The following is a 27987-nucleotide window of genomic DNA, read 5'->3' on the forward strand; positions in this document are numbered from 1 at the left end:
TTTTCTCCTCGGAATAACACTCTTAGTGGTGAATCAAGGAACTGCAGATTCCTACTATTTACAGGTTAACTTCATAAAGGATGTAAAGTGTGATAATGCAGACTTTTATGTTTATTAGGGATTATCTGTATCTGTATCCATATCTGTTAACCATATGAATTATCTGTATCTGTATCCGTACTCGGAGTGGGTGGGGCCTAACTCGGCAGTAGGCGGGGCTTGTCTTGAAATGGGCTGGGTTTTAACCGGTAATAATTAATTTGTAATATTTATAACACTAGCTTACTACCTTTATGTTTTTATGAAATACAGCAAAAACGTGTCAGACACTCAGTGTCTGGTTACTGGTTAGAGACAGCTGAAGGTTTAAAAAAGAAAATAAAATCTCCGACAGGCAGAGACGCAATGCGAGTCGCATTCTACCAAGCAAGCACCACGTCTGAACGAACCCACGTTTACCAGAACTCTACTGGTTAGTAAGTTTGTATTATTAACGTTACAACCCGAAGTAAAAAGCTGAAGAAACCCTAAACGTAAACAGAAAAGATCCGTGAACCCGAGTGACTGAGGGAGAAACAGAGAGCTGTTCTGTGTGTGACTGTGAGTGAGCAGAGCGAGACACAGCAACACAATACATCTGTATGTGTGTAGGGGAGGGGCGCTGTGCCTATCACAGAACGCTGACACAATCAGCTACCCAATGATGATTTTCATTCAATCCGAGCACAGATATTGACTCGTATTACTCGTATAATACTCGTACTCGGCAGAAGTGCTTTATCTGTACCGGATACTCGTTTCAGCCGAGTATCCGGCTCATCTCTAATGTTTATGTGTATAATGTCTGAGCTTTTTAGAAGCTGAATATGGGCATCAAGTCAGCATTCAAGGCCACAGCATTGATCATCTAAGAAAGGGAGCCATTCAATCAGACAGTCCAATCGTACAAAGGCTGTATTTTTGATTGTTTATTAGATCTAGACCCAAATTCCTATGTTACCTATGATCCGAGAGCAACATCCCAGGAAGGTCGTTAACCATGAATTGGTTCATCATTAAATGGGTTTGGCTGTAAACAGATTTGGTTTCAGCATTAAGCTAATTTGAGCCATGCTATAGGCTTGTGCAGTCAAGGTTTAGGATCCATATAAGTTGGGAATGGACACAAGGGTCAGCATTACTGACTATATCAAAGGAATTATAGTTACCTAGCAATCAAGAGGCTGGGATAGTATATTAGATATGGATGTCTTTACACACATCTGCGGGACATGGTTCCAAACAGCTTGTGGTATGTGCTAATTAACAAGTCGGCCTGATAACATACCTAGAGAACCATATGTTCAAAATAGTAAACAGAATACAGGTACATTTTTCAACTTCAGGAATTCCAAGTCAATGTCTTGCAATCTGCCTTCTCTGGAGAGAGGTAGCTGCATGTAAACAATATTCAGTGCTGCCATACTTGATTCCTGTATGTATTGTGTAGATGTTGCATGAATTGTTTTTTCAGTTTACACAGGAACATATTGAATTTTCTGTCTGATAAAAACTAATGAACATTATTCTGCTACGCCCCTGTTTGGCACACTGGCAGGGGTAAGCTCCCCCATATTACTTCAAAATCAGGTCACCTACATTCTGCTAGGAATATGGACCCTCTGGTATCAAGTGTTATGAGTGCTGATGTAAAATGAATTTACCATGCTCACTGGGATAAAACAAAAGCTAATAATTAAACCTACATAATCAGATAAATATACACAGTCAGTTATTATACCAGACACATTATATTTTAATGGCTTGTTGTAAATAATGTTATTTATATACAATCACTTCTGAAATTATTGGAATTGGAATGGGACTTTTTTTTATCCTATACAAGATTCGTATTTAAGATGCATATAAAAATTTCAGCTTCTATTTCCTGAAATGTACAACTTTGAACAGATTTTGTTTAAACTCACACATTCTACATTTATTTGCTGCCCAGGTGTGTCCTGATAGATTCATTGATTAAACAATTAATAGTTCTTAATGCCCACTCAAGGGTAGTGATTGCGTGAGTGAATGAGAGTGTATGTGCCCTGCAATGGGTTGGCACTCCATCCAGGGTGTATCCTGCCTTGATGCCCAATGACGCCTGAGATAGGCACAGTTCGGATAAGCGGTAGAAAATGAGTGAGTGAGAGTGAGTAATGTCCACTCTCGCTTTAAGCCCTGGGATTCATCTTTGAAGACTGCATTTGTTGTTAAATAGGATAAACCAACATGAAACCTGTAGAGCTGTCTATGGGTGAAAAACTATCTATTTTAAAGATGAGACAAGATGGAAAATCAATCAGAGGTATTGTATAAGCACTAGACATAGCCAATAAAACATTTGGGATATACTGAAAATGAAAAAAAACACTGGTGTACTAACAACCAGTCATTAAACATGTCAGCCAAAGAAAACAACAGCAGTTGATAGAAACATTGTGAAAGCTGTGAAGAAACTCCAAGCAACCGTTTGTATCACAAGATGCAAACCACTCATCAGCGGCAAGAATCAGAAGGCCAAACTAGAATTAACAATGAAATACAGAGATTATAAACTCAAGAGTTATAAACTCAAGAGTTACACACAGAAAATAATAAAAAGAATAGAATAGATTTATATTTCTCTCACATATATCGCACAGTGAAATTCTCTCTTCACTTATATCAACTCCGGAGGCTGGAGTCAGAGCGCAGTGTCAGCCACTGGAGCAAAGAGAATTAAGGGCCTTGCTCAAGGGCCCAAAAGTGGCAGCTTGCCAGTACTGGGGCTTAAACCACAATCTTCCAATTAACAATCAAGATTCTTAACCTCTTGATCCACCACTGCCCCATTATGAGGAATCAGAGGAAAACTGTCAGGACTTTGTTTGGACATTCTCTGCTGGAACATTAAGGGTCATTCCAACAGTGTGTTGTCACGTGTCTTATTAGTACTGTTTGTAATTCATTTATTATCATGTCTATTTATTTACCCCACGTTGCATTTTGCTTTGCGGAGAAGCTCTTTATATTCTTATAACACACTCTTGAAATTCCTATACCAAATTTTAAAACAACCATGAACCTAGTCAGATAATCATAACCGCTGAGTTGTGCATATGGTGAAAGACATACCTAAAACATTGTTCTAGCATCAAATAAACCAATTAACCTGTTTCTGTTTGAGAGTGTTATGAAAATTCTTTGCTTAAAAATGGTACACATCTTTAGTACAAAAGCTGCATTTGCATGATATATATTTTAGGTGAATATGCTTGCTGATCTCATGTAAATATCAGTAGCTTTTGAGCACGCCATGTTCCACTAGGGAAATTAATTACACTGTAACCAACGCCCACTGGTAGGGAAAAAATAAAATGAATATGTAAATGGTAATCATGATCACTCCTCATCAAGTGATCCAAGCTGCCCTACAGAATTATTTCTTCTGTCATTACAGATAGAGAGGTAAAAACAAAAGCAGGGTGCCTACACATTAACCCTAGTAACAGCAACAGTGTTATGCTGCTTCACAATATGCCCATCAAGTGTTTATAGGCAAATAAACAGAAATAAAATGGGGGAGTTTCACTTCAATTACATAGTGTTCAGATGATGAAATATTGGAAAAACACTGCTAAGACTTGATTATGAATGATGGCTAATACAGATATTCCAAATAGAAAGACTCATTTTAAGAATATTTTCTAAGTAGCATACATTATTTATAAAATTCAAGCATTCAGAACTTTATTTCTGAAATTTGATTCAGAAACCAAATTTAAGACTAGATTTGTAAAGTTCGTTGTGACAAACTTTGATGTTGGCTTTGACGATGCAAGTATTCGCAAAGGCCTGTGCTTTTTGGAGGCGAGTGGACATAAGGGACAGTGTAACTTTTGGAGGCAAGTGGACAGAAAGATAGGGTGCCAAAACATTTGGAGGCAAGTGGAGATGAGCATGTGACGTCATCCGAATACTCCTGAGGAGGTTCCCCTTATTGGGCTGAGTGTTTTGATATGTCACCTGTCCATGTTGTGCAAAATTTTTTATTTTCAGGTGACATCACATGACATCACGTGACGTCATCAGAATACACGTGAGGAAGTTCCCCTCATTGTTCTGAGTGTTTTGATCACATTTTGTCACATGTCCATGTTGTAAAAAGTTTTTTGATTTTGCATATTTTGGGGGCGGGGCTGCGGCACAACCGAAAGGCCAGTCGGTACACCAATTTAAAACTTTGTTCAGAGTATCACCCTAAAGGATCTGGCCGAGTTTGGTGTAGATAGTTTGAAAGCTTGCCGAGTTATAAACCTCCAAAGTTTATAATGGGAGTCTATGGGAAAAAAGGCCATGTTTGAGATCCGGTACCGGACGTACTGGTACTCAGATCGCTTAGAAAAGTAATAGCAACAAACTTCAGACCAGGATCTACAACATATCCGAATTTGGTGCATGTGGCTCAAAAGCCCTAGGCCGCATTAAATTTTATAATTTTTTTGTCTAAGCTGAAATAGGAAAACAGAATGTTGGCTTCTACAAAGCCAACATAAATATTAGAATCAGACATTTTCTACTAATTTTTAGGTGTCTAAATTAATACAATGAAATTTTAAAACCTCTAAAAAGTCTAAAACGTGCATAATTGATCAGAATTCGCCAATCTAAATTGAGACTAGTATTTCATTTTCAAGCGCTTACAGTATACAGGTTAAACTAGGTACATCTTTGTGTTAATGTTAAGTCCACTTGTGTCCAGTTGTACTGTATGCTTACACAATAAATATCTCAGTGTCACAGCTAAAATGTCATACTTGATCAGTCCTGCTGAAATGAAGACCAAGGAAGTGCCCATGAAAATCGGAAAAGCTTTGAAAATAAAGGTGTTAGGAGGAATTTGTACTGAAAATTTGAGTATAGCTTGAATTACCTAAGGACTAAAGTAAAATCTATTCCAACAAAGAGGAAACATTTGGCAAAAGCAAGATCAGAAGAAACACCACTTCTGATCTATGTTAGAAAAACTGAGATTTGTTTTAAATCTGAATCTGTTTTAATAAAAGGTTTTATGGTCTGATAGAACTAAAGTTAAGTCATTTAACTAAACGCAGGTATCAAGCATGTTAGTGGTAACATCATACTTTTGAGTAGTTTTTTAATAGGAGAAGCTGGAAAGTTTGTTGTCAAAGGCAAAATGGATTGAGCCATATGAGTGAATTCTTGAGGAAGTACTGTTCCAATTAGCCAGACATTTATATAACATAATAACATTAGAGCAAAAAGAGAAATAATCATTTGGGTGAATACTTTGTTAATGCAAAGTATCAACAATTTCTGAGTACACTGATTATCCATAAGTTTGTTTGATATTATAACCCATATGTAATATCCAATACGTTTAAGCATCCCCTTTTGCTGGCATAGTCTTAGTATACATCTGCATTAAGAAAATTTATTTTTTGCTAAACAGACCTGACTTTTCTTTTTCTTAGAATGAATAACAAACTTCATAAATAAAAAAACTAGAAAACTAAAAACAATTAACACTGCTCAATTCTACTAAGATAAATCCTAAAGATTTCAGACAGTCTCTCTAATAAATATAGATATTGATCTTGAACACCACCACAACATAGGAAAAACAGAAAACCTCCTAATCAAATATTTCTAATTTGCTTTTAATCATTTGAATGCCATATGAATTAAATTATATTACAGCTAAATACAGCTGAATTAGAAATATTGGCACAATTTATTGCATTTTTTTATACAGTATTCATCTATAAACAGCAATGCAAATGATACAAACAATCCACAATTCCCAAATTGCCATTTTACACTAATCCAAAAACTTCCACCAGAGTCACATTCATATGAAAAAAATTGCATGTCATGGCATCTTACCCTCTGTGTGTATGGCTGACACATAAGTCCAGTTGTATCTTTTGACGATGTCCACCATTGCTCTGGCCTGCTGAGCATCTGATGGTACCACCCTCATGAAATACTTGTACAAGGACTTATCGCTGAGATCCATACTGGTGGCTGAGTAGGCAATTTGGGGTATGTTGAAAAGTTGAAGAAGATTTTGCACCTGGATGGCCACTGAGCTGGAACCAGGCCCAATGAGCCCCACTATGGGTTTCTTCCCTTTCATGGGTATTCCTCCACCATGAGCTGAGCACCTGGACATGCTCTCCTCCTCCTCAGTTGAAACCAGGGTGTCACGGATGAACTCAATGCTTTGTTCCAGTGCCACTGCTGAGTGCCAACATGAGTCTCGAATCTCACAGCCCAGTGTGATGTTGGGCAGGATGTTGGGGTCAGCATTGATGCGATCAAGTGTGTGCATCATAGCCTCCACACGTTGGATTCCATACTGTTCACGAACTGCACCACATTTCCGCTCATGGACCTTGTCTGCTGGTGGCTGGTGGTGCACAGAGAAGAGTGCCCCAATGATAATGTCACCAGGCATGTGGGCCAGGACTCGGCGCTCATTAGATTGGGCATGCACCATTGTGCCTAGCCTACTGAGCCTGTTGATGCCTCCAAGAAGTGTAAAAAGAAAGAAAAGTAAAATCCCCATTTCCTCTTCTCTCTCAGATCAGTCAGTGCCAAATACAGATGGAGTCGTCATGGCATCTGCAACAGTTATCAGAAAAGAAACTCAGACAAAAAAAGAAAGATCTAGGAAAATCTTTGGAGAAAACAGATTCTTATGCATCCTCTAGTTTGTGATATTCAATTCTGAAGGAAAGGGATGACAAAAAACAGAGGTGTGTATTATATGTTTTCTCTTATATAAAAACACCTCTACAACACGTGTTAGATATGAAAACAACAGAACAGGAATTATTATACAGTCGTCAAAAGCAATACTAAAATCACTCAATTCTGCCAGTTAAAACTTACCTAATTAGAGTCCTCTTTCTCTTTAAGAACTAAAATAGCTCATGGCAAATGGCTGTTAAGCGTTTGAATATGACCGCGTTTGAATATGACCTGTTAAATAATAGGTTCACTTCCATAACCAGTGATCTCGTAGCATTTAATTTGACCAAACAAATTAGTGTTGACTTGACAAGACCTTATAAACTTAAGACTCCTACAACATACCTGGGGCTAAAGTCTCGGAGCTGTCCGGGGTGCTGAAATGTCTTATGTCTTGAAATGTGAATTACAATCATCACACAAAGTAAATAGTTTTAAAACAAAATTTGTGCAGAATAAAGAAGCTATTTGACTTTTCATATGCTGTCTGCAAAAACCCAACACCTCCGATTTACACAAAACAGATATGTTCCGTAAGCATGAACAATATCACGGCAGCAATATAAAAAAAAAACAAAAAAATGCCCCAAAATGTCTGCTTCGCATTTACAGTTAACTAAAACATTTACGGAAATCTTACCTTTCTCACGTTATTTCGTGTCTTAAAAGATGGACATCTCTGCGTGCAATAAACGTTCACGAAAAGCGTGCCGTTTCACCTCCGAGTGTCACATGGCATTATGAATTAAATACCTATTCGTTTTTGCCCGCTAGTCAAAGAGTTTTCATACATCAAGGATACTAAGAAACACTGGCACATCCCTCAAGTGTAGCCTATACACACACGACCATTTCAGAGGACTAACAGCGCAGAGTGAGCGTAGGTGGTTTGAATGCGGTATTCTGTATGGCGTTATAGGAAATTTGTTTCCCTCTCCCATCAGATTGAACCGAATTAACGGTAGTCTAAATGAGTATATGAGTATAACCGTATATCTAACGGTTGGATTAATTAATTAATTTATTTATTTATTCAACCGCTTATGTGCTTATTCAACACTGGGCATCTAGTTATGAAATCATATAAGAAACTATAGGTTTTTAAGCATCATATAACTTTTATTGCGCCTCTACAGAAAGACAAATAACTCAAGATTGGGCATTAAATTGGCCATGTTTTAGACAGAGATTCGAGTATAATATTACATAACTTCAGGAAACGTGTTTCAAAGCACCTCCCAAAGACAATAAAATGTCATGTACTCAGGATCTACATGAATTATTTAAAACTATATATCATAGCTGATCTTGGATCTCAAAATCCATCACTAAGGCACGGTACAATGCCTCAATTTTTCGCTTCATAGAGAAGTAATTTTATCCTCCCTAACATAAAACCCAAACCGAATTCTGTTATTTGTTCACGGCGCCATCTTCTGTTTAAATTGTATATTGCGCATTAAAGTTTAAAGGAATCCGGTTCATTCTTGAGCCCAGATTCGGTGTTCATTTTACTGTAGTTTCCCAGGGTTCTCAATGGTTTTACCTTTAAAAAATGGTAGGTGAACTGGTAACTCTGCATTGTCCCTGAACAGGAACGAGTATATAAATATGTATATATAAATATTATATATGTATATATAAATGCCCTGCAATTATAGCCTTGCGCCCCGTGTTCATGCATTTTGGCATGCTTTCTAAATCCACCCTGCTTCAAAGATTACTGAAATTCATTGAAAGAAAGAAAGAAAGAAAGAAAGAAAGAAAGAAAGAAAGAAAGAAAGAAAGAAAGAAAGAAAGAAAGTAAGTTTTTTAATGCCTCTCTTTGGAGAAGGACGTCAAACTCTGACATAAATCTACACAGGGGACATAATATGAACTCCTATCTATTAACATATAAAACATGTACAATGTTCAAATGTTGACTCCGAAACGATTCCGAGTAGCATTAACATGCAGGAAATCATTTTTCACCCTAACGACCCTGAGGCAAAGAGGCATGTGATCTGAAGAATCTGATGGAGGGGGGAGTGGGTAACGGATGGGGTGGTAAAGACTCTGAAAGGATTAACCCAAAAGTCATCAGTGTACAACCACAAGCAGAACCCCTTTGACTTATGAGATGCTCTCTCTGGTTGTTATAGTCTTTTTCGCTCAGCTATTGAAGCCCACATGGCAGCAGATTCCCCGGCAGTGTGCTAATAGCGAAGCTCTGGCCTCGAGGCAATGCTGTCCCATTTGGACCGGAGACGGATCTGCATGCGGAGCTCGCTCTGGTCGGGGAATTTGCCAGGACGTAACCGTGTCCGCGCAACCGGATGGACCTCAATACCCGTTTAACGGGCTGGATGACAGAGAGAGATGGCCTCTCACCTTTTTTAACCGAACTTGTCGTTGTCTCCGAAACTTTATGGGTTCTGACTGCAGCGAATGTGCATTTGGCTACTTCGGGTCAGCTTGCACTGAAAGACGCGAGACGGTCAGAAAAAATATTTTCCAGCTTTCAAAGGCCGAAAGGCAGAAGTTCATCTCTTATCTCAATTTAGCCAAAAATACCATCAGCCAAGATTATGTGATAATCACGGGCATCTATAACCAAATGAGCAACTCATCTGGGTCGATGTTTAGAGACGTTTCCATCTACGATCTCTTTGTCTGGATGCATTACTATGTTTCCAGGCCCGCTCTGCTTGGAGGGGAAAATAATGTGTGGATGCAGGTAGATTTTGGACACTGGGCCCCGGGCTTCTTGCCATGGCACAGGGTGTTTCTGCTTCGCTGGGAACACGAGATTAGGAAATTAACAGGAGATTTTGACTTTGCCATTCCATACTGGGACTGGAGGGATGCACAGGAGTGTGAGGTTTGCACCGATGAGCTTGTGGGTGGACAAAGTCCTCTAAACCCCAGCCTCATCAGCCCATCTTCTGTTTTCTCCTCTTGGAAGGTAATGAGAAAGTAAATCGGTCATACATTAATCAACGCTATGACACTATAAATATCTGACTTGGATTATTTCTGGGTTGTATTGCATTCTTAATGACTAAACTATGATTGTATAATTGAATTATTGTTTAATTAAATCTTTATAGGTGATTTGCTCCAGAGAACCAGAATACAGTATGAGAGGTATCTTGTGTAATGGCACAGAGGAAGGACCTTTACTGCGCAACCCTGGGAACCATGACCGAAATCTGGCAGATAGGCTTCCCACATCCTCTGAAGTGGACTTCACTCTCAGTCTATCCCAGTATGACACTGAACCAATGGACCGCATGGCCAACATGAGCTTCAGGAACACACTAGAAGGTTAAATACAATAGACACCAATTACTCATAGCACCATTATGATAGAAACACAAATCTATATGGGTTTTAAAAGATCAGCAAGTTGATATTCTTGACCAGACTTGTGGCTGGAGCAGTGTCATGTTAGTGTAGATATAGCAAGTTTGACCAAAAAGAACAATATTTGTATTTTGGTCTATGGCTGTAGTTACTGATCCTGATGTTGTTCATGTAAAAGATGGTGACACAGTTTTAGTTTATTCCCCTGATTGAACTAATTTAATTCCATGATTTGACCATTCAGAGTTTAGTAAAAATAATCTCTTGTTTCTTTATAGGTTTTGGAAATCCTCATACAGGCCTTGGGAACAGCAACAAACTTTTCATGCATGCAGCACTGCACGTCTACATGAATGGCACCATGTCTTCAGTGCAGGGCTCAGCCAATGACCCAGTTTTCCTCCTACACCATGCCTTTGTTGATAGGTGAGAAATCAAGTGAAATTGAACACTTTCTAACTGAAGATTTGCTTTGAAGGCTTGTTTGAGTTTGCCCTGTTTCCTCAGCATCTACGAGCAGTGGCTGAGAAGGCACCAGCCAGAAAAGTCTCACTATCCCACAGCCAATGCACCAATTGGCCACAACAGTGAATACTACATGGCACCCTTCATGCCACTCTATCAAAATGGGGACTACTTCATTTCCAGCAAAGAAATAGGCTATGAATACTCCTACCTTCAAGACCCTGGTGATATATATTTTTGTTTTATATTTATTCATATAATGATAATTGCAAACACTGCAGTGTTCATTCTAATTATACTTCATCTGGATCTTCATCCAATGTTCTCAACTGTCTCTAAAACCTTGCAGTTTAACCCATTTTGATAAACCTGATTAAAGTACCGATATATAAAATATAATGTATTTAGATTTCTTTTAAAATCTATTTTATAATTCATTGCACACAATTAGGTCTATCATTCAGAATCCTCATGACACTTGAGCAGGATATTGTGCTTCAATAAATGCTTTTGAATATTATATTATATTATTTTATATGACATGAACTATACATTTCTTTATGTATAGGCTTACTTTATGAGTTACAAATAATAATGTCACATTTAAGACAATTATTGCATATATAAAGAGCACCGAATCTTACAAAATATATGTGAATTTTCTTTTTATTTATTTATTTACTTATTTAATTTGTAGGTCAGCGGATTGTAGATGAAATCGTGTCCTATCTGGAGAAAGCGCATGAGATCTGGCCCTGGCTCCTGGGCGCCGCGGTCTTGGGCGCAGTTTGTTTTGCAATTTTAACTGTAGTGCTCACTAAAATCTGCAAGCTTTTATCAAGGCGAGTTAAAAGTAGCTCCGAGAAGCAGCCACTCCTCAGCAGCTCCGAGGACTCGACCGACTCTTACCAAACCATGATGGCGTGAAGCATGTGACCGCTAGGTGGCGACAGTGTCCATGAAGCCTCATTCACCTACACCAAATATTATATACGCTAAATAACCCATGAAAATGTGTGTGTGTATATACAGTATATATATGAACGTAGCTATGGAGAAAAACCGACATAATCCATTTTGTTTGTTTCGTTTTATGTCATTAAGCATATAAAAATAAAATGTAGAAATCTTTTTTTTTTCCATTCTAAATCATGAGGATGTACTTGACCATGATGATTCAATAAACATTGAATATTTTAGTGACAAACTTACTGAAATAACTCAAACTTGTGTCACAATATATCAGTTATCCATCTATCAATTATGTCCTGGATTTGCTATAAAGATGATCATAGGACACCATTTCCTCAACCCTGCGTAAAAGAATGAATGCACCACATCCAAAGACAATAAATCTGGAGAGATATAATGTGGTTCAATGCGCATCACGTTGCAGACACATTTCGTATTACTGGAGCATATGCATTGCATAGAGGTACAAAAGCTTGCTAAACATGAGCAGGGCGAATTGCTGATTAGGATCACCTGATCATTGTTAGACTCAGTGTTTAAATATTTCAGCAGGAGGTTGGGTTATTTTTTTTGTGCCCTGAAGGTTTATTTTGTGAAGGTCTTGGTGAGTGAGATGCATTTTAAGCCATTTCTTACAAAGCCTAATCTATTTCTTACTCTTGGTTTCATTTAAGATTCTTGTAGGGATTTATTTAAATAATTTGTAGATTAATTTCCCCCACTTATTTCTAGTGGCAACTTAAGACACACAATGCCTACTGAAAATTTGGTTGATAAGCGCATGTGCAAGTTCAAAAACCGAGGCAAGGATACCATGGTATGTTCTAACCCATTATTAAAGCTAAGTAGCCTGTTGCAAATTTTAAAAAAATCTATTTTTTGGCTAATTTGTGTCCTCCTTGAAGAAAATGCGTGAGCGCAGAGTTGCAGAGTGTGTGGAGCTTCGAAAAGCTCAAAGAGTGGAAAGTATCCTGAAGAGGAGAAATATTTCTTCTTACCCTGATGAAGAACCCCTGTCTCCAGACTACAACACTGACATCCAAGAGGTTGTAGCTTTATTATTCTTCCAGCAATCTGAATCCTTAGTGTCTTCTAGTTAACTCTTGGTGTGGACTCTACCATTTGTTCGTTATTAGGTCATTTCAACAATAATTCAGGAAATTGTTGCTAATGTTAACAGTGACTGTCCAGAGCGACAGCTGCAGGGTTGTCGAACAGCCAGGTAGCGTGAATTCTCTGACTGCTTATCAATTATGGTGATTTTTATTTGGTATTTAATGTTCATTGTCGTTTTAGGATGCTGTTGTCTCGAGAGAGGAACCCTCCATTAAAAGAGATAGTGGACGTAGGTCTGCTGTCCCGGTTTGTAGAGTTTTTGGGTAGGAATGATCACCCCACTCTTCAGTTTGAGGCTGCCTGGTCACTCACTAATGTGGCATCAGGCACCTCATGGCACACTCAGCAGGTGGTGGAACATGGTGCAGTGCCTGCCTTCATTGCCCTTTTGTCCTCACCGATGTTAAACATAAGTGAGCAAGCTGTCTGGGCCCTGGGTAATATTGCAGGTAATTCAGGAATGTTTGAGTACTGTTATGACCGCATACAAGATATTTGACATGAGCCTCCTGAAGGTGCAACTATGCTTTAAAGTACCAAGTATTAGATTTGACACTAAATGTGTTTCCACAGGTGATGGCCCAGTATATCGTGATTCACTTATTGACTGCAATGTAATCCCTGCACTACTAGCACGGATAACACCAGATGCCCCTGTAAGTTATGCCATTTTAAAAGCATAGTAGCTGAATATTAGGCTTCATGGAGGAACAAGAATATAACTGGTTGACTTTTACAGGTTGGCTATCTGCGCAACCTGACATGGACCCTCTCAAACCTGTGCAGAAACAAAAATCCTTTCCCCCGCTTCTCTGCAGTCCAGCAGATGCTTCCCTCCATTATACAGCTGATTCACCACAGTGATAAATCTGTTCTGTCTGATGCATGCTGGGCCATCTCGTACCTTACAGACGGACCAAATGAGCGTATTGATATTGTAATAAAGACTGGGGTTCTTCCACGACTGGTTGAGCTTCTGGGCTTTGAGGAGCTTGTAGTGGTGGTAAGCCAAACTTGTTCTGGCTTTTAATTTTTCTTTGATTCATTCTAGCAAAATTTTAGAATGAAATGTCTTGTATAATTAATACCTGTTATGGCCTTTTATTACAGACTCCAGCACTTCGTTCTATTGGGAACATTGTGAGTGGTTCAGATCCTCAGACACAGATGGCTATTGAGGCTGGTGTGCTGAGTGCCTTGCCAAAACTAATGAATCACCCCAAACCCAGTGTCCAAAAGGAAGCAGCCTGGGCTGTCTCCAACATTGCAGCTGGACCACGCCAACAGATTCAGCAACTAATAACATGTGGTCTACTCCCTCATCTTGTGAATCTACTTAGAAATGTAAGTGGTGACTTGGATACATACATAAATATGATGAGGGAATTACTGGAATGCATTTAAGATACTTTTACTACAGGTTTTTAATTTTTTTTTCTGCAGTTGTAGATTATTGGCTTGCATAGTTTCAGCTGTAATCAAAGTTACTATTTGAGTACTCGGACAACCTTTTAAAAGTGCTTTCACAAGAACATTGATGGCAATTAGTCAACAACCATAGCCTTAAAAGGATTAAACAAGTTATTTAATGTTTTAGTTCTGTAATTTATGGAAGTTGCAAGTTTTGATCGTTTTTACAGCAAGTTCCTGCCAGGGGAGAGTTAGGATGGAGGATTTTTATTTATTTTTAAGTCTTGTAACTGCTACAGTGTGCATGATAATGACCCCATCTTGTTGCACATTGAATAGTCAAAGTTCAAAAAGCACAGACTGGAATTACATGCACCCACTTTGGGGTGGCTCTGCCACACCATCCAGTAGATTATTTTCCTTTAACAGCAGGGCTTGTTGCAATTTTATTCCTTCATTCAAACCATTTGTGTAAAACTAGCTATTTAGAAAAAACTGAACTACTTTGAACATGTAGTGACTTAATTTAATTCTTGCTTTCAGGGTGACTTTAAGACTCAACGAGAAGCTGTCTGGGCTGTCACAAACTTCACCAGTGGAGGAACAGTGGACCAGGTTGTACAGCTTGTTAAAAGTGGTGCTCTGGAAGGCATCCTAAATTTATTGACCGTTAAAGATTCCAAGACTATCCTAGTCATCCTGGATGCAATCAATAACATTTTCTTGGTAAGGGTACTATGACCTTGGGCCTTATCCTTGAATCTAAGTAAGCTTGCTTGTAGTGTGACTCACTGGCTGTTCCTTTGCTGAATAACTACCAACCTGGTGTGTCTGCTGCCTGACTGCTTTCATTTTCTTAGGCTGCTGAGAAACTTGGGGAGGTTGAAAAGCTTTGTTTGCTTGTGGAAGAGTTGGGTGGGCTGGATCACATAGAGCTCCTGCAGAATCATGAAAACAATGCTGTGTATCGTGCCGCCCAAGCGCTTATTGAGAAGTACTTCAATGAGGTGAGCTGTAAACTGTGGTGCTGTAGTTTTGTGCAGATGTTTTTGTTGTATGGCTTATTTGATTCACTGTGTTTTGATGTAGGATGGTGAAGATGAGTGCCTGAAGACTGAGGCCACTGAAAAGGACTTTGTTTTTGGACCAGCTGAGGTCCAAAGAAGATTTGACTTCTGAGAATTTTTCTTTTTTATGCCTTAGTTTTGTAAGAATAAATATTTTTGCAGTACTTGTGGCTATTGGTGGTATTTTTGGGATGGTCCGAGTTGGCCAAACCTGCTTGCGAGCTCCTATACTGGAATTGTTACCTACTAGCAACCTACTTGTTGCTTTTCAAAGATTTGTCATAATCCCTTATCCCAATCTTATTTTTAACACTTGGTCATTTGGTTTTACACCCAAAGGGTAATGAATGCAGCCTCTGTCAGCTATCTGTACCATAGCATGTTAGATTTTTTTTTTTAAAAAAGCACTAGAATACCATGTACACAATCACTTAAATGCTAATGGCCATAAATTGGGGGAATCACTGATCAGATGTTTGACGATGCAGAATAATGACCCTGCTATGGTTGTCATGCTGGAATAGTGGTCTTGTTGTGATCAACATCTAGTGCTTGTAATAAAATGTTCCCCAGAATGTAGGCATCAGATGGCCCCACAAGTTTTCCCACTGACATTAAAAAAAATCTTTGTGATGGGTATCAACTCAGAATATAATTTAAAATGAGATTAGATATTTAGCAAATTTGGTATTAACCTTGCACCATATACAGTAGGCTAACAGTACACAACACCATTCTGTACCAATTACATAGATTTATGTAAAACAAGACCACCCTTAGTTTGCTTTCTAGTTTGTTCATACTGCCTTTCCTTCAAAATTATTCAGTATTTAAGTAAACTTGGGGGACCTACTATAGTTATAGTGTCTAACCAAATATGACTACTAAACAATGCAATGGGAAGCTTTATTTCAGGTTTTCATTTACTCTGATGTGGCTGTAACAACTAGCAAACCACTGGTTTAATCAAATACACATGAAGTACACTAATAACTACCCAAATGCTTTTAGGTAGATGGAAAAAGGCATTGACTATACAGTGCTTTCCACAGTGTGAGATGCACTGCCATGTCTGGCTTCCCATTTTTTCATAGGATACACTGTTAGCCTTTATCCTCCCCAGCTGGTAACTCATGTGACAGAGGAGAGCTGGTTCATTCTAGCACATCCAAGCACAAATGAGAAGAAAAAAAATTTTGAACATGTAACAATTAATGTATTTGACCAACTAATATAATGTGTATATATAAATTTCCTTCCTGTCTATCCTTTTCTATTCCTAGACCATTTAGCTGTCTTGACAATAAAAATAATTAATCAGTCAAATTCAACAAAAAAGTGAGACTCAACTGGCCATTTTGTTGAGTGTACCAACTGGATAACAAAGCTCCAAACCCAACATCTGCTAACCCTTCTGGGCCTCCCACATTTTAGACATCATTGGATGTGGATTTGAACTTAGACTAAGTCTTTGTAAAATATTGTAGGTTTTGCAGATAAAATGAAATTTTCATCTGACCTTCTTTAAATAACTCAGTTTCAGTGTTAGGTTTGGTCCATAGTTTACTAAACATAACATTCAAGTTGAAGGTGTGATGTTTTAAAGACATGGAAAGTTAATCTATGGGAATGTGAAGAAATTAGGAGACTTGCAGTGGGCTGCTAAAACCATGGCTATTTCCATTGTAATCTAGTATCAACTTGATATTTTACAATTATGACAATAGTAATGTCCTTCATATTAAACTAAATGGCCCTGCTTCAAGCAGTCTACTGTGGAAAATGACACCTCATAACCGTCCATAGTGTAATACTATTAGAATAGAAACTCTGGATCTAATTTAAAGAAAAGCATAACTGCATTTTACACTGCCATGTGCAATGAATTGTGAACACAGGAAATACTGGTCTTTATAGAATGTCTTTCATGCATCGTGATATTTCATTCTTTGTTCAGTAATTTCATTGGAAATGATCAGAAATCTCTCATAGTAATGTATGTTCATCTAATCATCATCATCATCATCATCTTCATCACTATCACTATCATGCTCTCTTTTCTTCTCCTCTTCTTTGGGTGGACTGACTACTGGTGGAAGGTCCAGTCGTGCCCACAACATCGGCTCAGCTTTCTTCAAAACAATCTCAATCTTCGCAGCCATCATGTTCAGTGTGCTTTTGTTTGTGTCGATAACCTATGAGGAGAATAAAAAGCTTGCTTTTTAGTACTGAGCAATGATGGGTGTATACAATTTTACAAAATGATAAATTTAAAAACAAAGAAGAAAAAGGAAAGGGAAAAATGGGATGATGCTGTATTCTTAATACTCTTAATACTGTGTGTTATTACCAGAATGATCCAGAACTGTAAAGTTTTGTGATGTTTATTCACGAATCCTATGTTTGTCCTGAACAATTACATTACCCAGTATTCCTCAGAAAAATCTTCCTGGTCCTGTACATTATTTGCTTTTCTACATATTTATTTCTTTCCAACAGTGACTATAATTTTCAGACAAATCAACTATTAAAAAAGATGCAAATATTCAGTGATCACTTTACCTTGAGGACTATATGTAAACTTATGTGAACTAGCTTATTTAGGGCAGTGCTAAATAACTTTTTTTTTTTTTATTTCTCTGACTTTTTAAAATGATTTGCAAGATGTATAAACATATAAAATGTATAACACAATTCAAATGACAGTTATTTGTATAGAGCTTAAGAAAACACCATCACAAAGCAGTATTACAGAAATCTTCATGATTTACATTTAGATCCATAACAAGCAAGGAACTAATGAAAGGGATCAGAATTAATTGCGACACTGGCTAGTGAACTGCATATCAGTATTCTATCACTACTGTACACCATCAAGTGAAAGTATGTTCAGTATGAGCATTGTAGTCTTAAACAACATTACACGTAATGAATTCTGAGATGCAGGAAGTTTAGTACTTACACCCCATAAAATTATCTTCTGTTCAAATTCCTTATCTCCATCAAATGTAATGTGGATATCCAACTGCAACAGAAAGACGCGTTATCAATAGAAAGTCATTTGAGTTTTGAGCTTGTTACTAGTAATAATGTTTTTGCATTTAACATTGTAAAAGTCAACACTAAACTTGATATGAAAATGTAAAAAACAACCAAAAATCTGTACCTGGGTACTATTGGCATCCACGTAGCTAAGCTCAGGGACGGCGTTTTTGGCATAGACTGTTATGGTGACCTGGCTTCCTGTTTGGTGCCAATCAAACCTGCATGGCACAACCTTCTTACCCTGGAAACAGATGTACACAGCAGAATTATGTTTCAAAACAGGACCCAAATGTGGTCGTCTGGGGGAAAGAAATGCTGTTGCTGGAGATAAATTGTGTCTAAGAGCCAAAATGAACATATGCTGTAACATATGTTTCCACTGTACTTCAAGAAAAAAGTTGATGTTTTATTTTTCTTATAAAACTACCTAGGCTTTCTGCCTGCAGAGATTACATTATATATAAAGAGATGATTTAACAAACTGGCTGAGTCTACAAAAGATGTTCTAATTGCTAGTTTGCCAGCTAAGTGTGCACACCTCACAAAGTGAATGTCATGCTTTGATCTGGGTTTTTTTGGATATGAGGCATAGTGAAACTGGCCTAATAAATTCAGTTTCTAAATACCAGCTGTCAATTTTTAATGCACACACACACTATTACAGAAACTGTAGAGTTTGCAGCAGACAACTGAATACTAATTAAAATCTGTTAACATTTACAAAAAGTACAAACTTATTGAATTAATGAAATAATGAACTCACTACAATTATCTCACAAAGTGGACCTTGATCAGTCAAGCACATGGAAATTGGGGTTTTTAAAGCATTAAGTGATGAGACTGATACCAGACCATTTCTCAGCAGGAAAATGTCCCTGTACACAAAGTGAGGTTGTCCTCAGTGCTCTTGTGACTGAATGGATAAATACCACATCCACACTTCCAAATTCTACTGTAAAGAGGATATAATAACAAGAAAAGGGGCACTAAATCTGGATAGGCATGTTCAGCAGACCACAAAAAGCCTGATCTTAAGAAGACCTCTTAAGCATGCAACCCAGCACTAATATACAGTTAGTAAAGCCCACGTTTCAATAAGTGTTAGGTGTGTGTGTACTCCGTTTTAATACAATGAAAAATGAACACTCATTGGACAACAGGCTTTTAACATGTCACCAGGACTGAAAGGAATGAGGGCGGATGGAATTTTCCAAGGAAAAACAACAACAAAAAAAGAGAATCTCCTTGAAGATTGTTTCCTTTTGTAACCTGCAATCAATTAACTCAGACTCCTGGTAGTGTCTACTCAGTGAGGCACGATGTCCGTTTCCCTTCAAACTGACTGTCCCTCTGTGGTGTAATAAAATTCCAACGTTATTCATCACGATCTTCAAAGACCCACCTCTTCCATGAACACTTAACTAACTCTTAACTTGTCCACACTTCAAAATTAAATAAACATAATATTGAAAGCCAAACAGAGTTCTTTTTAGCTATCTTGGTAGAGTAAAATTAATTGCCTGTGATCTTATAAGTCTTGGATTTCAAATTTCAGCATAAATATAAACCCAAGTGTGGTGTCAAATATTTTACCATAAATGCAATGTTTTAAATTTACATGTAACTACTGATGTAGCTCATGCATTTTTGGTGTTGGTGTTTTCAGTAGTGTTGCTGGAGTAACTAGACTTTAAAAATGCTGTAACCTTATCTGTTGACACCACCATGAAAACACATTTTACTGTTAGGAAAGCTAGTTTTCAGAACTACATGTGAAAAAGAAATGTCAAAAATGTCACGATTTGAAGGGCTCTTAGGGTAGCAGACATAACTTAAAAACAAATCTGGATAATGCAGATCCTTAACTAAAAACAACACTCACTGGCTTTTATATTATATGGCTATTATATTTATATTTTTATATTTATATATATATATTTTTTTTTTGGTGAGATGATAGATTTCTTTCAACCAGTGAGTGTTGGTTTTTAGTTTGTTAGTGTTGGTTTTTTGGGTAAAGGGCTACTATGGTACGAGACGTTTAAGAAAAGTTTCAAACCATTCTCATAGTATACTATTCTAAACATTCACACAAACACACACCATGTCTTTTTTCCGCCATAGGTGTTCTCCTTTGGTGCAGCCCTCCTGAGATAGAAAAGTATTAAAGTCAGATGTTTTCCTCTTGCAGCAGCTCCAGTATTTCATCCTGACAAGAAAACCAGAATGATGATGATATAATGTTTCCCTGCCCCAAATTTAGCCAGAATTATCAAAAATACTAGTAGAGAATTATTGGTGATTAGTTATGATTAGTTATTTATTTACCCCTCATGGAAGATTGGGACTCCAGCATGATACATGCAAACTTCTCCATTGCTCTCTGCTCCATTGAAGGTCTAACAGCATGGTCAAAACCAAATATTCAATAATTATTAGCTGGTAGTGGAGATGAAGGTATCTACTAGTTGTACAGTTTGTACACAAACGTACCTTAGTGCAGCCTCCATTTTTACAAGATGTACCAATCTTAATTTCATCCCCTTCTTCCTCTGTAAAAGAAATATAGGACTTATTCCCTTTATGAAAAACAACAGAAAAGCTTGTCCTGCCTTGTGATTTTTTTTGCAAAGTTGACAAGCTTTGACCATGACATGATTATTAATGTAGCTAATTAAATGCCATGCATGCATATAATTCCTACCCTAATCCTAACCCCAGTAGCCAAAGGAAACCTATTGTCTTATTTTAAAGGCAGATTTAAAGACCTTCAGATATCAGGTCCCCGCAAATTCAACATTAAACCCTCTCACTCACCTTTTTTCTCTGGTGCATTATCTGATAACTTGAGCTTTTCTAAAGCTTGCTTAAGTGAAGCAGAGACTTTCTGTGGTAATCTTGATATTGGTTCATCTTCACTACAAAAACAATAAGCAGAGATTTGCTGCATGTCCTCTGCTAAAACACACTGGTATTTAATTACAAGCACAAATGGTGAATTTTACAAATAAGTATATCTGAAGTATTAACAGCACGGACAAATAAAAGTAACATTAGAACATCTATTACCTTGGTCGCTGAATTGCTTCAACGGGTTTTGGTGCCTGGGTGATAGACTCATTAAACTTTGGTTTAAAGTCCTCAACATCCTTCTTTTCTCCGGATGTCCTGACCTCAGGTTTGATGGGTTCAGGGGGTTTCTCCTGGTTATGGGGTCCTTTTGTACATCCCTGAAAGGAATTTAAAAACAGTGCACATTCCTGAATAATTCCTATTCATTATCAATGAAGAATTACTTGATCATAAATTTATACTCACAGCAATACTAAGGAAATCTGAAAAGTCAGTTGTGCGTCTCTTACAGCACGACCAACCCTAATGACAATAAAAACAAGCAGCATATAAATCCAAATATACATACCAAATAAATAAAGAAATATAAAACTGCTTAAAGTAGTTAAGTTCTTCCTCATTAAGTTACCTTCAGGGCATCGTGGAAAACTGGCACACCTGGGTGATAAGTACATGCATCTGTGGATAATGAATTAAAGTTAGCTAACCGTGTTTATAAAGATATAACTGTAAACTGGGTGTTTAAACACATAACACATCTTAGCTTAGCTTACTGCAAATTTGACTGGCTTTAAGAGTTTTAAGATCGACAAAATTGTCTACAATTAACCGTCAAAACGAGCAATCACGTTTATTCTGCTACGTATGGGCGGTTTATATGAACCTAGCCGACATTACTGTTATTTATACTCGACTTTTCTTTAACCCGGTTGTAGCATGAAGCTAACCTTTTTGCTTAGCAAGCTTACTAACTCACCGTCTTCATTCTTTTCAGGGTCAAAACGTTGGGCACATCCCTTATTATAACAGAGCACAGACATTTTGTAGGTACATATATAGATATAAAGCTTTAAAGTAAAAAGTAAGTGATGATGCTGAGCCAGATGTAGATTCGGTCGGTTCTAAAAAGCTTCTTGCCGCTTGGTCCTTCCGCCATAACCGTAAGATCTAGTGAGGGAAGTCGATCCGAGTGAGACGCGATACTCCGATTCCAGGCATTACGAATCGAGGGCCGATCACGATATTAAGTTTATGTTTTTTTTTATTATTACAGGGCTCACAAGTTTTGAAGACAGGCAAGAGTGACATTTCCAACCCGTGTTGAGTTTTTTTTTTTTCAAACCGACCATGGAAAATACCCTCTCTAATGAATATGTTTTTTTTTCACTGGTTGTTGCGTTAAATCTTACCCATATACAATAGTGCTATTTTCTGGTGTAGCCTCTTTTTTTTGATTGGCTGATCAGTGTCAGGCTCGACTATGAACTGAGACGCGCTTGATTCCTGCCCGGTTCCATAGAGACAGCGGTGCGGACTGATACATTTTGGGCGCTGCGGCATTAAATATATGATAAATAGTCAAAAAGTAAGAAATACGATGTGTGGCGGGAGAGCGTGACAAATGACCCAAATGCGTGACTGTCACTCTCAATGCGTGACACTTGACAGCCCTGTTATTATTTAATATATATATAATTATTATTTAATTAACAACACATTGTGAAAATACTTAATTGCACGTAGTGCAATTAAACTGTAATTTAGCAATAATATGTGTTTTATATGTGCATCAGTTGATTTTAATGTATTACTTACTTTTAAAAATAACCTGGAAGTTATGTAGAACATGATTTAAAAAAAAAATAAAAAAAAAGAAATTAAGCCATGGCCTTAGCAGAAGTTTATAAAATCGATGAGAAAACCTTGCAGTCATTTTATCCAACAGTAATAAACATTTTCCCTTCTTGTTAAAGATAGGAATGAATGTAATAAAAAATTTAATAAATCCATAAATTTCATCCAACAATTGAGAGTATTTTTATTCTGAATATTAGAAGGCGAAATAAAAACAGATTTTGAGACAAACTGTTTTAAAAAGCTGTGTGGTTTAATGTTTGGTTCCTCTGAAGTAAGTGTGACTGACAGGTGTATAGAGAACATTAACTGGGGACTTTAAATTGACCTACAGGCAAAAAGAAACAAGCTTTGTTTATTATATTGTGTTAAGGGGGCGGGGCTTAATGCTTTCGTGTGGGCGTTGCTTAAAGCTTTCGAGTGGGCGGGGCTTAACGCTTTCTTTAGGTTGTAAGTTTAAAGTAAAAGAAAGCATAATATCTTTATAAATCGACAAAGAAACAACGTGATTGCACAAAATAAGAACGCCACAATTTATATTCGGATGTAAGGCACACAAATGACATCGCATACTCATGTTTTTTCTCCGCTAGTTATGTTTATGTTTATTACAAAGTGATTAATAGTATGTTGAGCAGCAGAGACTCGTTTGCGCGTGCAGAGCTGCCGGTGACTCGGGAGCGCGCCTGACAGCCGCGTGCACTACGCGCAGTTAACAGTGAGCGCAAAGGGACATGAAGCATGTGAAGAGGATCTGACTGCTCTTCAAGGGTGATGTTCTTAGTTGGTAATTTCTTTAGTTTACACTCTCTCATCTAGAGGTAAGACATATCTTTCCTATTCAAATTTCAGTCCGTCAGTGATGAGTTAAGTTACATTGTTTAGGAGCTCCAGCATTACTGACAACACAGAAAGTTCATTGCAGGATAAACGCTTATTGTTATTACTAATGTAATGATTAATCTGTATAGCTCTCTTTCTCTCTCTCTCTCTCTCTCTCTCTCTCTCTCTCTCTCTCTCTCTCTCACACACACACACACACACACACACACATACATACACCTCTCTCTCTCTCTCTCTCTCTCTCTCTCTCTCTCTCTCACACACACACACACACACATACATACACCTCTCTCTCTCTCTCTCTCTCTCTCTCTCTCTCTCTCACCTATCTATCTATCTATCTATCTATCTATCTATCTATCTATCTATCTATCTATCTATCTATCTATCTATCACACACACACCTATCTTTCTGTCTCTCTCTCTCTCTCTCTCTCTCTCTCTCTCTCTCTCTCTCTATATATATATATATATATATATATATATATATATATATATATATATATATATATATATATATACATAATATGTATGCATGTATGTATGTACATATGTGTGTCTATGTGTACTCTGGCCGAATATATATTTAGATACCGTGTATTAAGTGAGATCCATTGAATTGTTTTTTTTTTGCCTTTCTGAGTTTTTACAAAGTATATTACCTTTTGACCTTTAAGTGCGCTTTCTGCTGTGAGATTAATTTCACTGCAGATTAGGAGAACAATTGTAAATTCAGTCCTTGCCTTGCTGCTGAGCACTTTGTCGTCCAGATCAAACTCTTTACATCTTCTTTACAATTAACTCTTGGCAGCACTTCAGAATTTTCCAAAAGTCAACAAGTTCATTTTAAAGACAGCCAAATTCTATGCTTTTGTGAATTTGTATATTTTTTACAGCAAGTAATTTCTTATTTACAGGGGCACTGGGTGATGGCATGGATATAAACAGATTTTGTGGGGAAAATATGAGCGCCCATCTCTCCACCTTTTCCCTCTTGATACTTTGCTTGCTTACCTGTTGTTCACAGCTTCAGCCTGCTGAATTACAAGGTTTTCAGTTCACCAGGTCTGTCTACAATGCTGCTATATATGAGAATACCCCGGCTAGGTCCTACCTAAGGAGTGAGGTCAAAATGGGGATAATTCTGTCACAGTCCATCTCACGGGACATTGAATACTCAATCATGTCAGGTGATGATGAGGGGTTGTTTGAAGCAGAGAAATATGTTCTGGGAGACTTCTGTTTTTTACGCATACACACTAAGGGTGAAAGCTCTGACATTTTGAACCGTGAGATAAAGGACAACTACACATTAAGTGTAAGAGCTACAATCAATGGTGGTCTGAATGCATCTACAAAAGTCAGTGTGCAAGTTTTGGACATGAATGACCTTAGGCCTTTATTCTCACCTACTACTTATACCATCACTGTACCTGAAAGCACCCCGCTGGGGGCCAGCATTGCCCAGGTCACTGCCACTGATGCTGACATAGGCTCTAATGGGGAATTCTATTATTTCTTCAAGAAATTAGTGGAGGAGTTTGCCGTCCATCCCACAAGTGGCATTATATACCTTACAGCCAAACCCAGTGATGATAATACAAAATTTGAGCTTGAGGTTTTGGCATTTGATCGTGGAATGAAGGTTTATGAGAACAATGGTGTGAGCAGCGCAGCAAAAGTAATGATCAGCATCATACGTGTTAATGAATTTTCACCAACATTAAATGTGGTTGCACTCGCCCCATCTTTAACAGACCAAGATCCAGTGTATGCTGTGGTCACAGTGGAGGATCTGGATGATGGTCCAAATGGGGAAATTGAGTGGGTTTGTATCATCGAAGGTGACCCACTGGAGCAATTTGTTCTCAAGAGAGCACCACGTGACAATGATTACTTGCTGAAAATATCTGAACCAGCAGACTGGAATACATTTCCTTATGCATATAATCTCACTTTCCAAGCCAAAGACAGAGGCATACCTCCAAGGTTTTCCAACACTCAGATTCTTCATCTCATGGTAAAAAAGCCAGAACCTGTGCTTTTTAAATTTGCAGAAGATGTTTACAGAGCAACAATTAATGAAATGGCCCCACCTGGAACTATCATACGGATTGTTGCAATTTCTCCTAAGCCACAGTATGTCACCTATAGATTAAGTCTTACCTCTGAATCCACATTTTTCACTATTAATAGTTTTACTGGTGTTATCTCAACAGTAAGGCCCTTTACCACGCTAGGACAACAGCGTTTTGAACTAGAGGTAGTAGAGGCTGTGAGTGGTCTGAGTGCCAAAGTACAGATCACTGTAGAGGATGCTAATAATAATGTTCCAACTTTCACCCAGGCATCGTACAAAGTGTCTGTCACTGAGAATACTCCAGTCGATACAGTTATACTTGTCTTATCAGCAGTAGATGATGATCACGGGGATAATGGATGCATAACATACAGTATACAAAGCCTTCAGCCTTTGCCCTTCACAATTAATCAGAATACAGGGGAACTAATGACATCAAAAGAGCTTGATTTTGAATCATCGTTGGAAACATACGTGTTCCTTGTCCGGGCTTCTGACTGGGGCTTACCTTATAGAAGAGAGAGTGAGGTAAATGTCACAGTACAAATATTGAACGTCAACGACAATCCACCCCTCTTTGAACGTGTGTCATGTAAAGGAATAATTGCTCAAGAGTTCACTGTAGGACATACAATAATCACTTTTTCTGCTATTGACATTGATGATCTTAGTTTGGTAAAATATAAGATATTGTCTGGAAATGAACAGGGTATCTTCAGTTTGAATCCAGACACTGGGATATTGTCCCTGAGGAAGTCTCTTGTTGGCACTAATGTTAAAAATGAACCGTTTTGCTTGAAAATAGCAGCCACAGATGGCGAGTTATTCTCTGATCCCACCTTCATCAACATAACAGTTATGAAAGGGAAAGTTTCATCCAGGAATTTTAATTGTAATGATACAAAAGTTGAACAAAAAATAGCGGAACAGCTTCTCAAAAAAGCCAGTGCAATAGACAAGCCAATGGTTGAAGAGGGTAACAGTGACCTGTATTCTGTCAACCGGCACACACCTCAGTTTGAATCCTTTCCCTCTGATATAGTAGTTCGTGAGGATTTGCCTGTTGGATCAACTATTATTAAAGTGAACACCATTGACAAAGATACAGGCTTCAACGCTCGCATTCTCCATGTTATATCAGATGGAAATACTGATAGCTGTTTCAATATTGATATGGAATCTGGTGTAATTTATATCTACCAGCCACTGGATCGTGAAAGGTCAGACCGATACCTCCTTAATATTAGTATATATGATATGGGTCTGCTTCAGAGGTCCAACTGGAGGCTGTTAACTGTAAATATTGATGATGTAAATGATAATAGTCCTCAGTTTTCTTTGGAGAGCTACAATGCAGTGCTCCCAGAGAATACAGCCATTGGCACAGAAGTGATCCAAATCGTAGCTTCAGATATTGACCTGGATCATAATGGTGAAATCTTTTACACATTATTGACCCATACACAACTTTTCATTATTAACAGTGCCACTGGTTGGGTCTATGTTTCTGGCCAATTGGACAGAGAGTCATTGTCAGATATTACCCTGAAAATTGAAGCCAGAGACAAGGCAGAGAGAGGGAATCAAAAATCATCAGTGACATCTCTAAAAGTCTACCTGGAGGATTTGAATGACTGCCCACCCATGTTTATTCCCAAGAGTTATAGCTGTCGTGTACTGGAAGACGTTCCCGTAGGCACCGTCATCACATGGTTGCAAACCCAAGATCCTGACCTTGGTCTAGGGGGCAGAGTAAATTATTTCCTGACCAATGACTTCAATGGGACGTTCAAGGTTAATATGGAGAGTGGAGCTGTCAAGGTGGCAAAGGAACTGGACTTTGAAAAACAGCAGTTCTACAATCTCTCTGTGGTTGCAGAAGATTGTGATTTTTCCACTCGGCTTCGTTCTTTCTCTTACATTGAGGTGGAGGTGGTTGATGTTAATGAAAACTTCAACGAGCCTGTCTTCACTGAATTTGCGGTGAAAGCCACTGTTAAGGAGAACTCGCGTCTTGGAACAAGTGTGGTTCAAGTCACTGCTAAGGACAGCGACAAGGGCAAGGATGGCCTACTGAGATACTCAATCAAATCTGGAAGTGGCCTTGGCAGGTTCTTCATTGATGAAGAAACTGGT

At 38.0% G+C, this 27987-nt stretch overlaps 5 protein-coding genes across 6 annotated transcripts in view; 3 read left to right on the forward strand and 2 right to left on the reverse strand.

Moving 5' to 3' along the window:
- Positions 1-7630, reverse strand: part of grm5a (glutamate receptor, metabotropic 5a) — a 26017-nt gene extending 18387 nt beyond the window's left edge. Inside the window, exons 1-3 of one of the 2 annotated variants that reach the window (XM_060895533.1) lie at positions 7439-7630; positions 7144-7191; positions 5929-6669 (exon numbers count right to left, since the gene is read on the reverse strand). In XM_060895533.1, coding sequence (XP_060751516.1) covers positions 5929-6613 — 685 coding nt within the window. In that variant the 5' untranslated portion in view covers positions 6614-6669; positions 7144-7191; positions 7439-7630. The remainder of the gene's footprint in view (positions 1-5928; positions 6670-7143; positions 7192-7438) is intronic. The other variant, XM_060895532.1, reaches the window with a different exon arrangement.
- Positions 7631-8902: 1272 nt separating this feature from the next.
- On the forward strand, positions 8903-11672 carry LOC132863019 (tyrosinase-like). The gene is made up of 5 exons (XM_060895534.1): positions 8903-9745; positions 9891-10107; positions 10425-10572; positions 10654-10835; positions 11309-11672. Exons 1-5 carry the CDS (start codon positions 8921-8923, stop codon positions 11536-11538), a joined length of 1602 nt encoding a protein of 533 aa, XP_060751517.1. The 5' UTR covers positions 8903-8920; the 3' UTR covers positions 11539-11672.
- A 386-nt stretch (positions 11673-12058) lies between these two features.
- Positions 12059-15340, forward strand: kpna7 (karyopherin alpha 7 (importin alpha 8)). The gene is made up of 11 exons (XM_060895536.1): positions 12059-12187; positions 12316-12400; positions 12489-12629; positions 12720-12805; positions 12880-13148; positions 13273-13355; positions 13439-13702; positions 13810-14043; positions 14653-14835; positions 14970-15116; positions 15199-15340. Exons 2-11 carry the CDS (start codon positions 12335-12337, stop codon positions 15286-15288), a joined length of 1563 nt encoding a protein of 520 aa, XP_060751519.1. The 5' UTR covers positions 12059-12187; positions 12316-12334; the 3' UTR covers positions 15289-15340.
- A 728-nt stretch (positions 15341-16068) lies between these two features.
- On the reverse strand, positions 16069-22251 carry chordc1b (cysteine and histidine-rich domain (CHORD) containing 1b). The gene is made up of 11 exons (XM_060895537.1): positions 22051-22251; positions 21703-21752; positions 21540-21596; positions 21291-21451; positions 21039-21139; positions 20715-20773; positions 20550-20620; positions 20325-20430; positions 18343-18462; positions 18139-18201; positions 16069-17371 (listed from the first exon to the last, which is right to left on the reverse strand). Exons 1-11 carry the CDS (start codon positions 22112-22114, stop codon positions 17183-17185), a joined length of 1041 nt encoding a protein of 346 aa, XP_060751520.1. The 5' UTR covers positions 22115-22251; the 3' UTR covers positions 16069-17182.
- Positions 22252-24705: 2454 nt separating this feature from the next.
- Positions 24706-27987, forward strand: part of LOC132863251 (protocadherin Fat 3) — a 51232-nt gene continuing 47950 nt past the window's right edge. Inside the window, exon 1 of the mRNA XM_060895962.1 lies at positions 24706-27985. Within this exon, the coding sequence (XP_060751945.1) occupies positions 24706-27985 (3280 nt within the window). The remainder of the gene's footprint in view (positions 27986-27987) is intronic.

Source organism: Tachysurus vachellii, chromosome 20 (assembly GCF_030014155.1).
Source record: "Tachysurus vachellii isolate PV-2020 chromosome 20, HZAU_Pvac_v1, whole genome shotgun sequence".
Taxonomy (NCBI): Eukaryota; Metazoa; Chordata; class Actinopteri; order Siluriformes; family Bagridae; genus Tachysurus; species Tachysurus vachellii.

Coding starts and splice junctions, on each gene's coding strand:
- kpna7 (XM_060895536.1), top strand. CDS start 12,335: ATGCCTACTGAAAATTTGGTTGATAAGCGCATGTGCAAGTTCAAAAAC. Junction 13,149..13,272: donor GGCCCTGGGTAATATTGCAG/GTAATTCAGGAA, acceptor GTGTTTCCACAG/GTGATGGCCCAGTATATCGT. Junction 14,044..14,652: donor TTGTGAATCTACTTAGAAAT/GTAAGTGGTGAC, acceptor TCTTGCTTTCAG/GGTGACTTTAAGACTCAACG.
- LOC132863019 (XM_060895534.1), top strand. CDS start 8,921: ATGCTCTCTCTGGTTGTTATAGTCTTTTTCGCTCAGCTATTGAAGCCC. Junction 9,746..9,890: donor CTGTTTTCTCCTCTTGGAAG/GTAATGAGAAAG, acceptor AAATCTTTATAG/GTGATTTGCTCCAGAGAACC. Junction 10,108..10,424: donor CTTCAGGAACACACTAGAAG/GTTAAATACAAT, acceptor GTTTCTTTATAG/GTTTTGGAAATCCTCATACA.
- chordc1b (XM_060895537.1), bottom strand. CDS start 22,114: ATGTCTGTGCTCTGTTATAATAAGGGATGTGCCCAACGTTTTGACCCT. Junction 21,140..21,290: donor GAAGCAATTCAGCGACCAAG/GTAATAGATGTT, acceptor TTGTTTTTGTAG/TGAAGATGAACCAATATCAA. Junction 20,431..20,549: donor GTCCCAATCTTCCATGAGGG/GTAAATAAATAA, acceptor TTTTCTTGTCAG/GATGAAATACTGGAGCTGCT.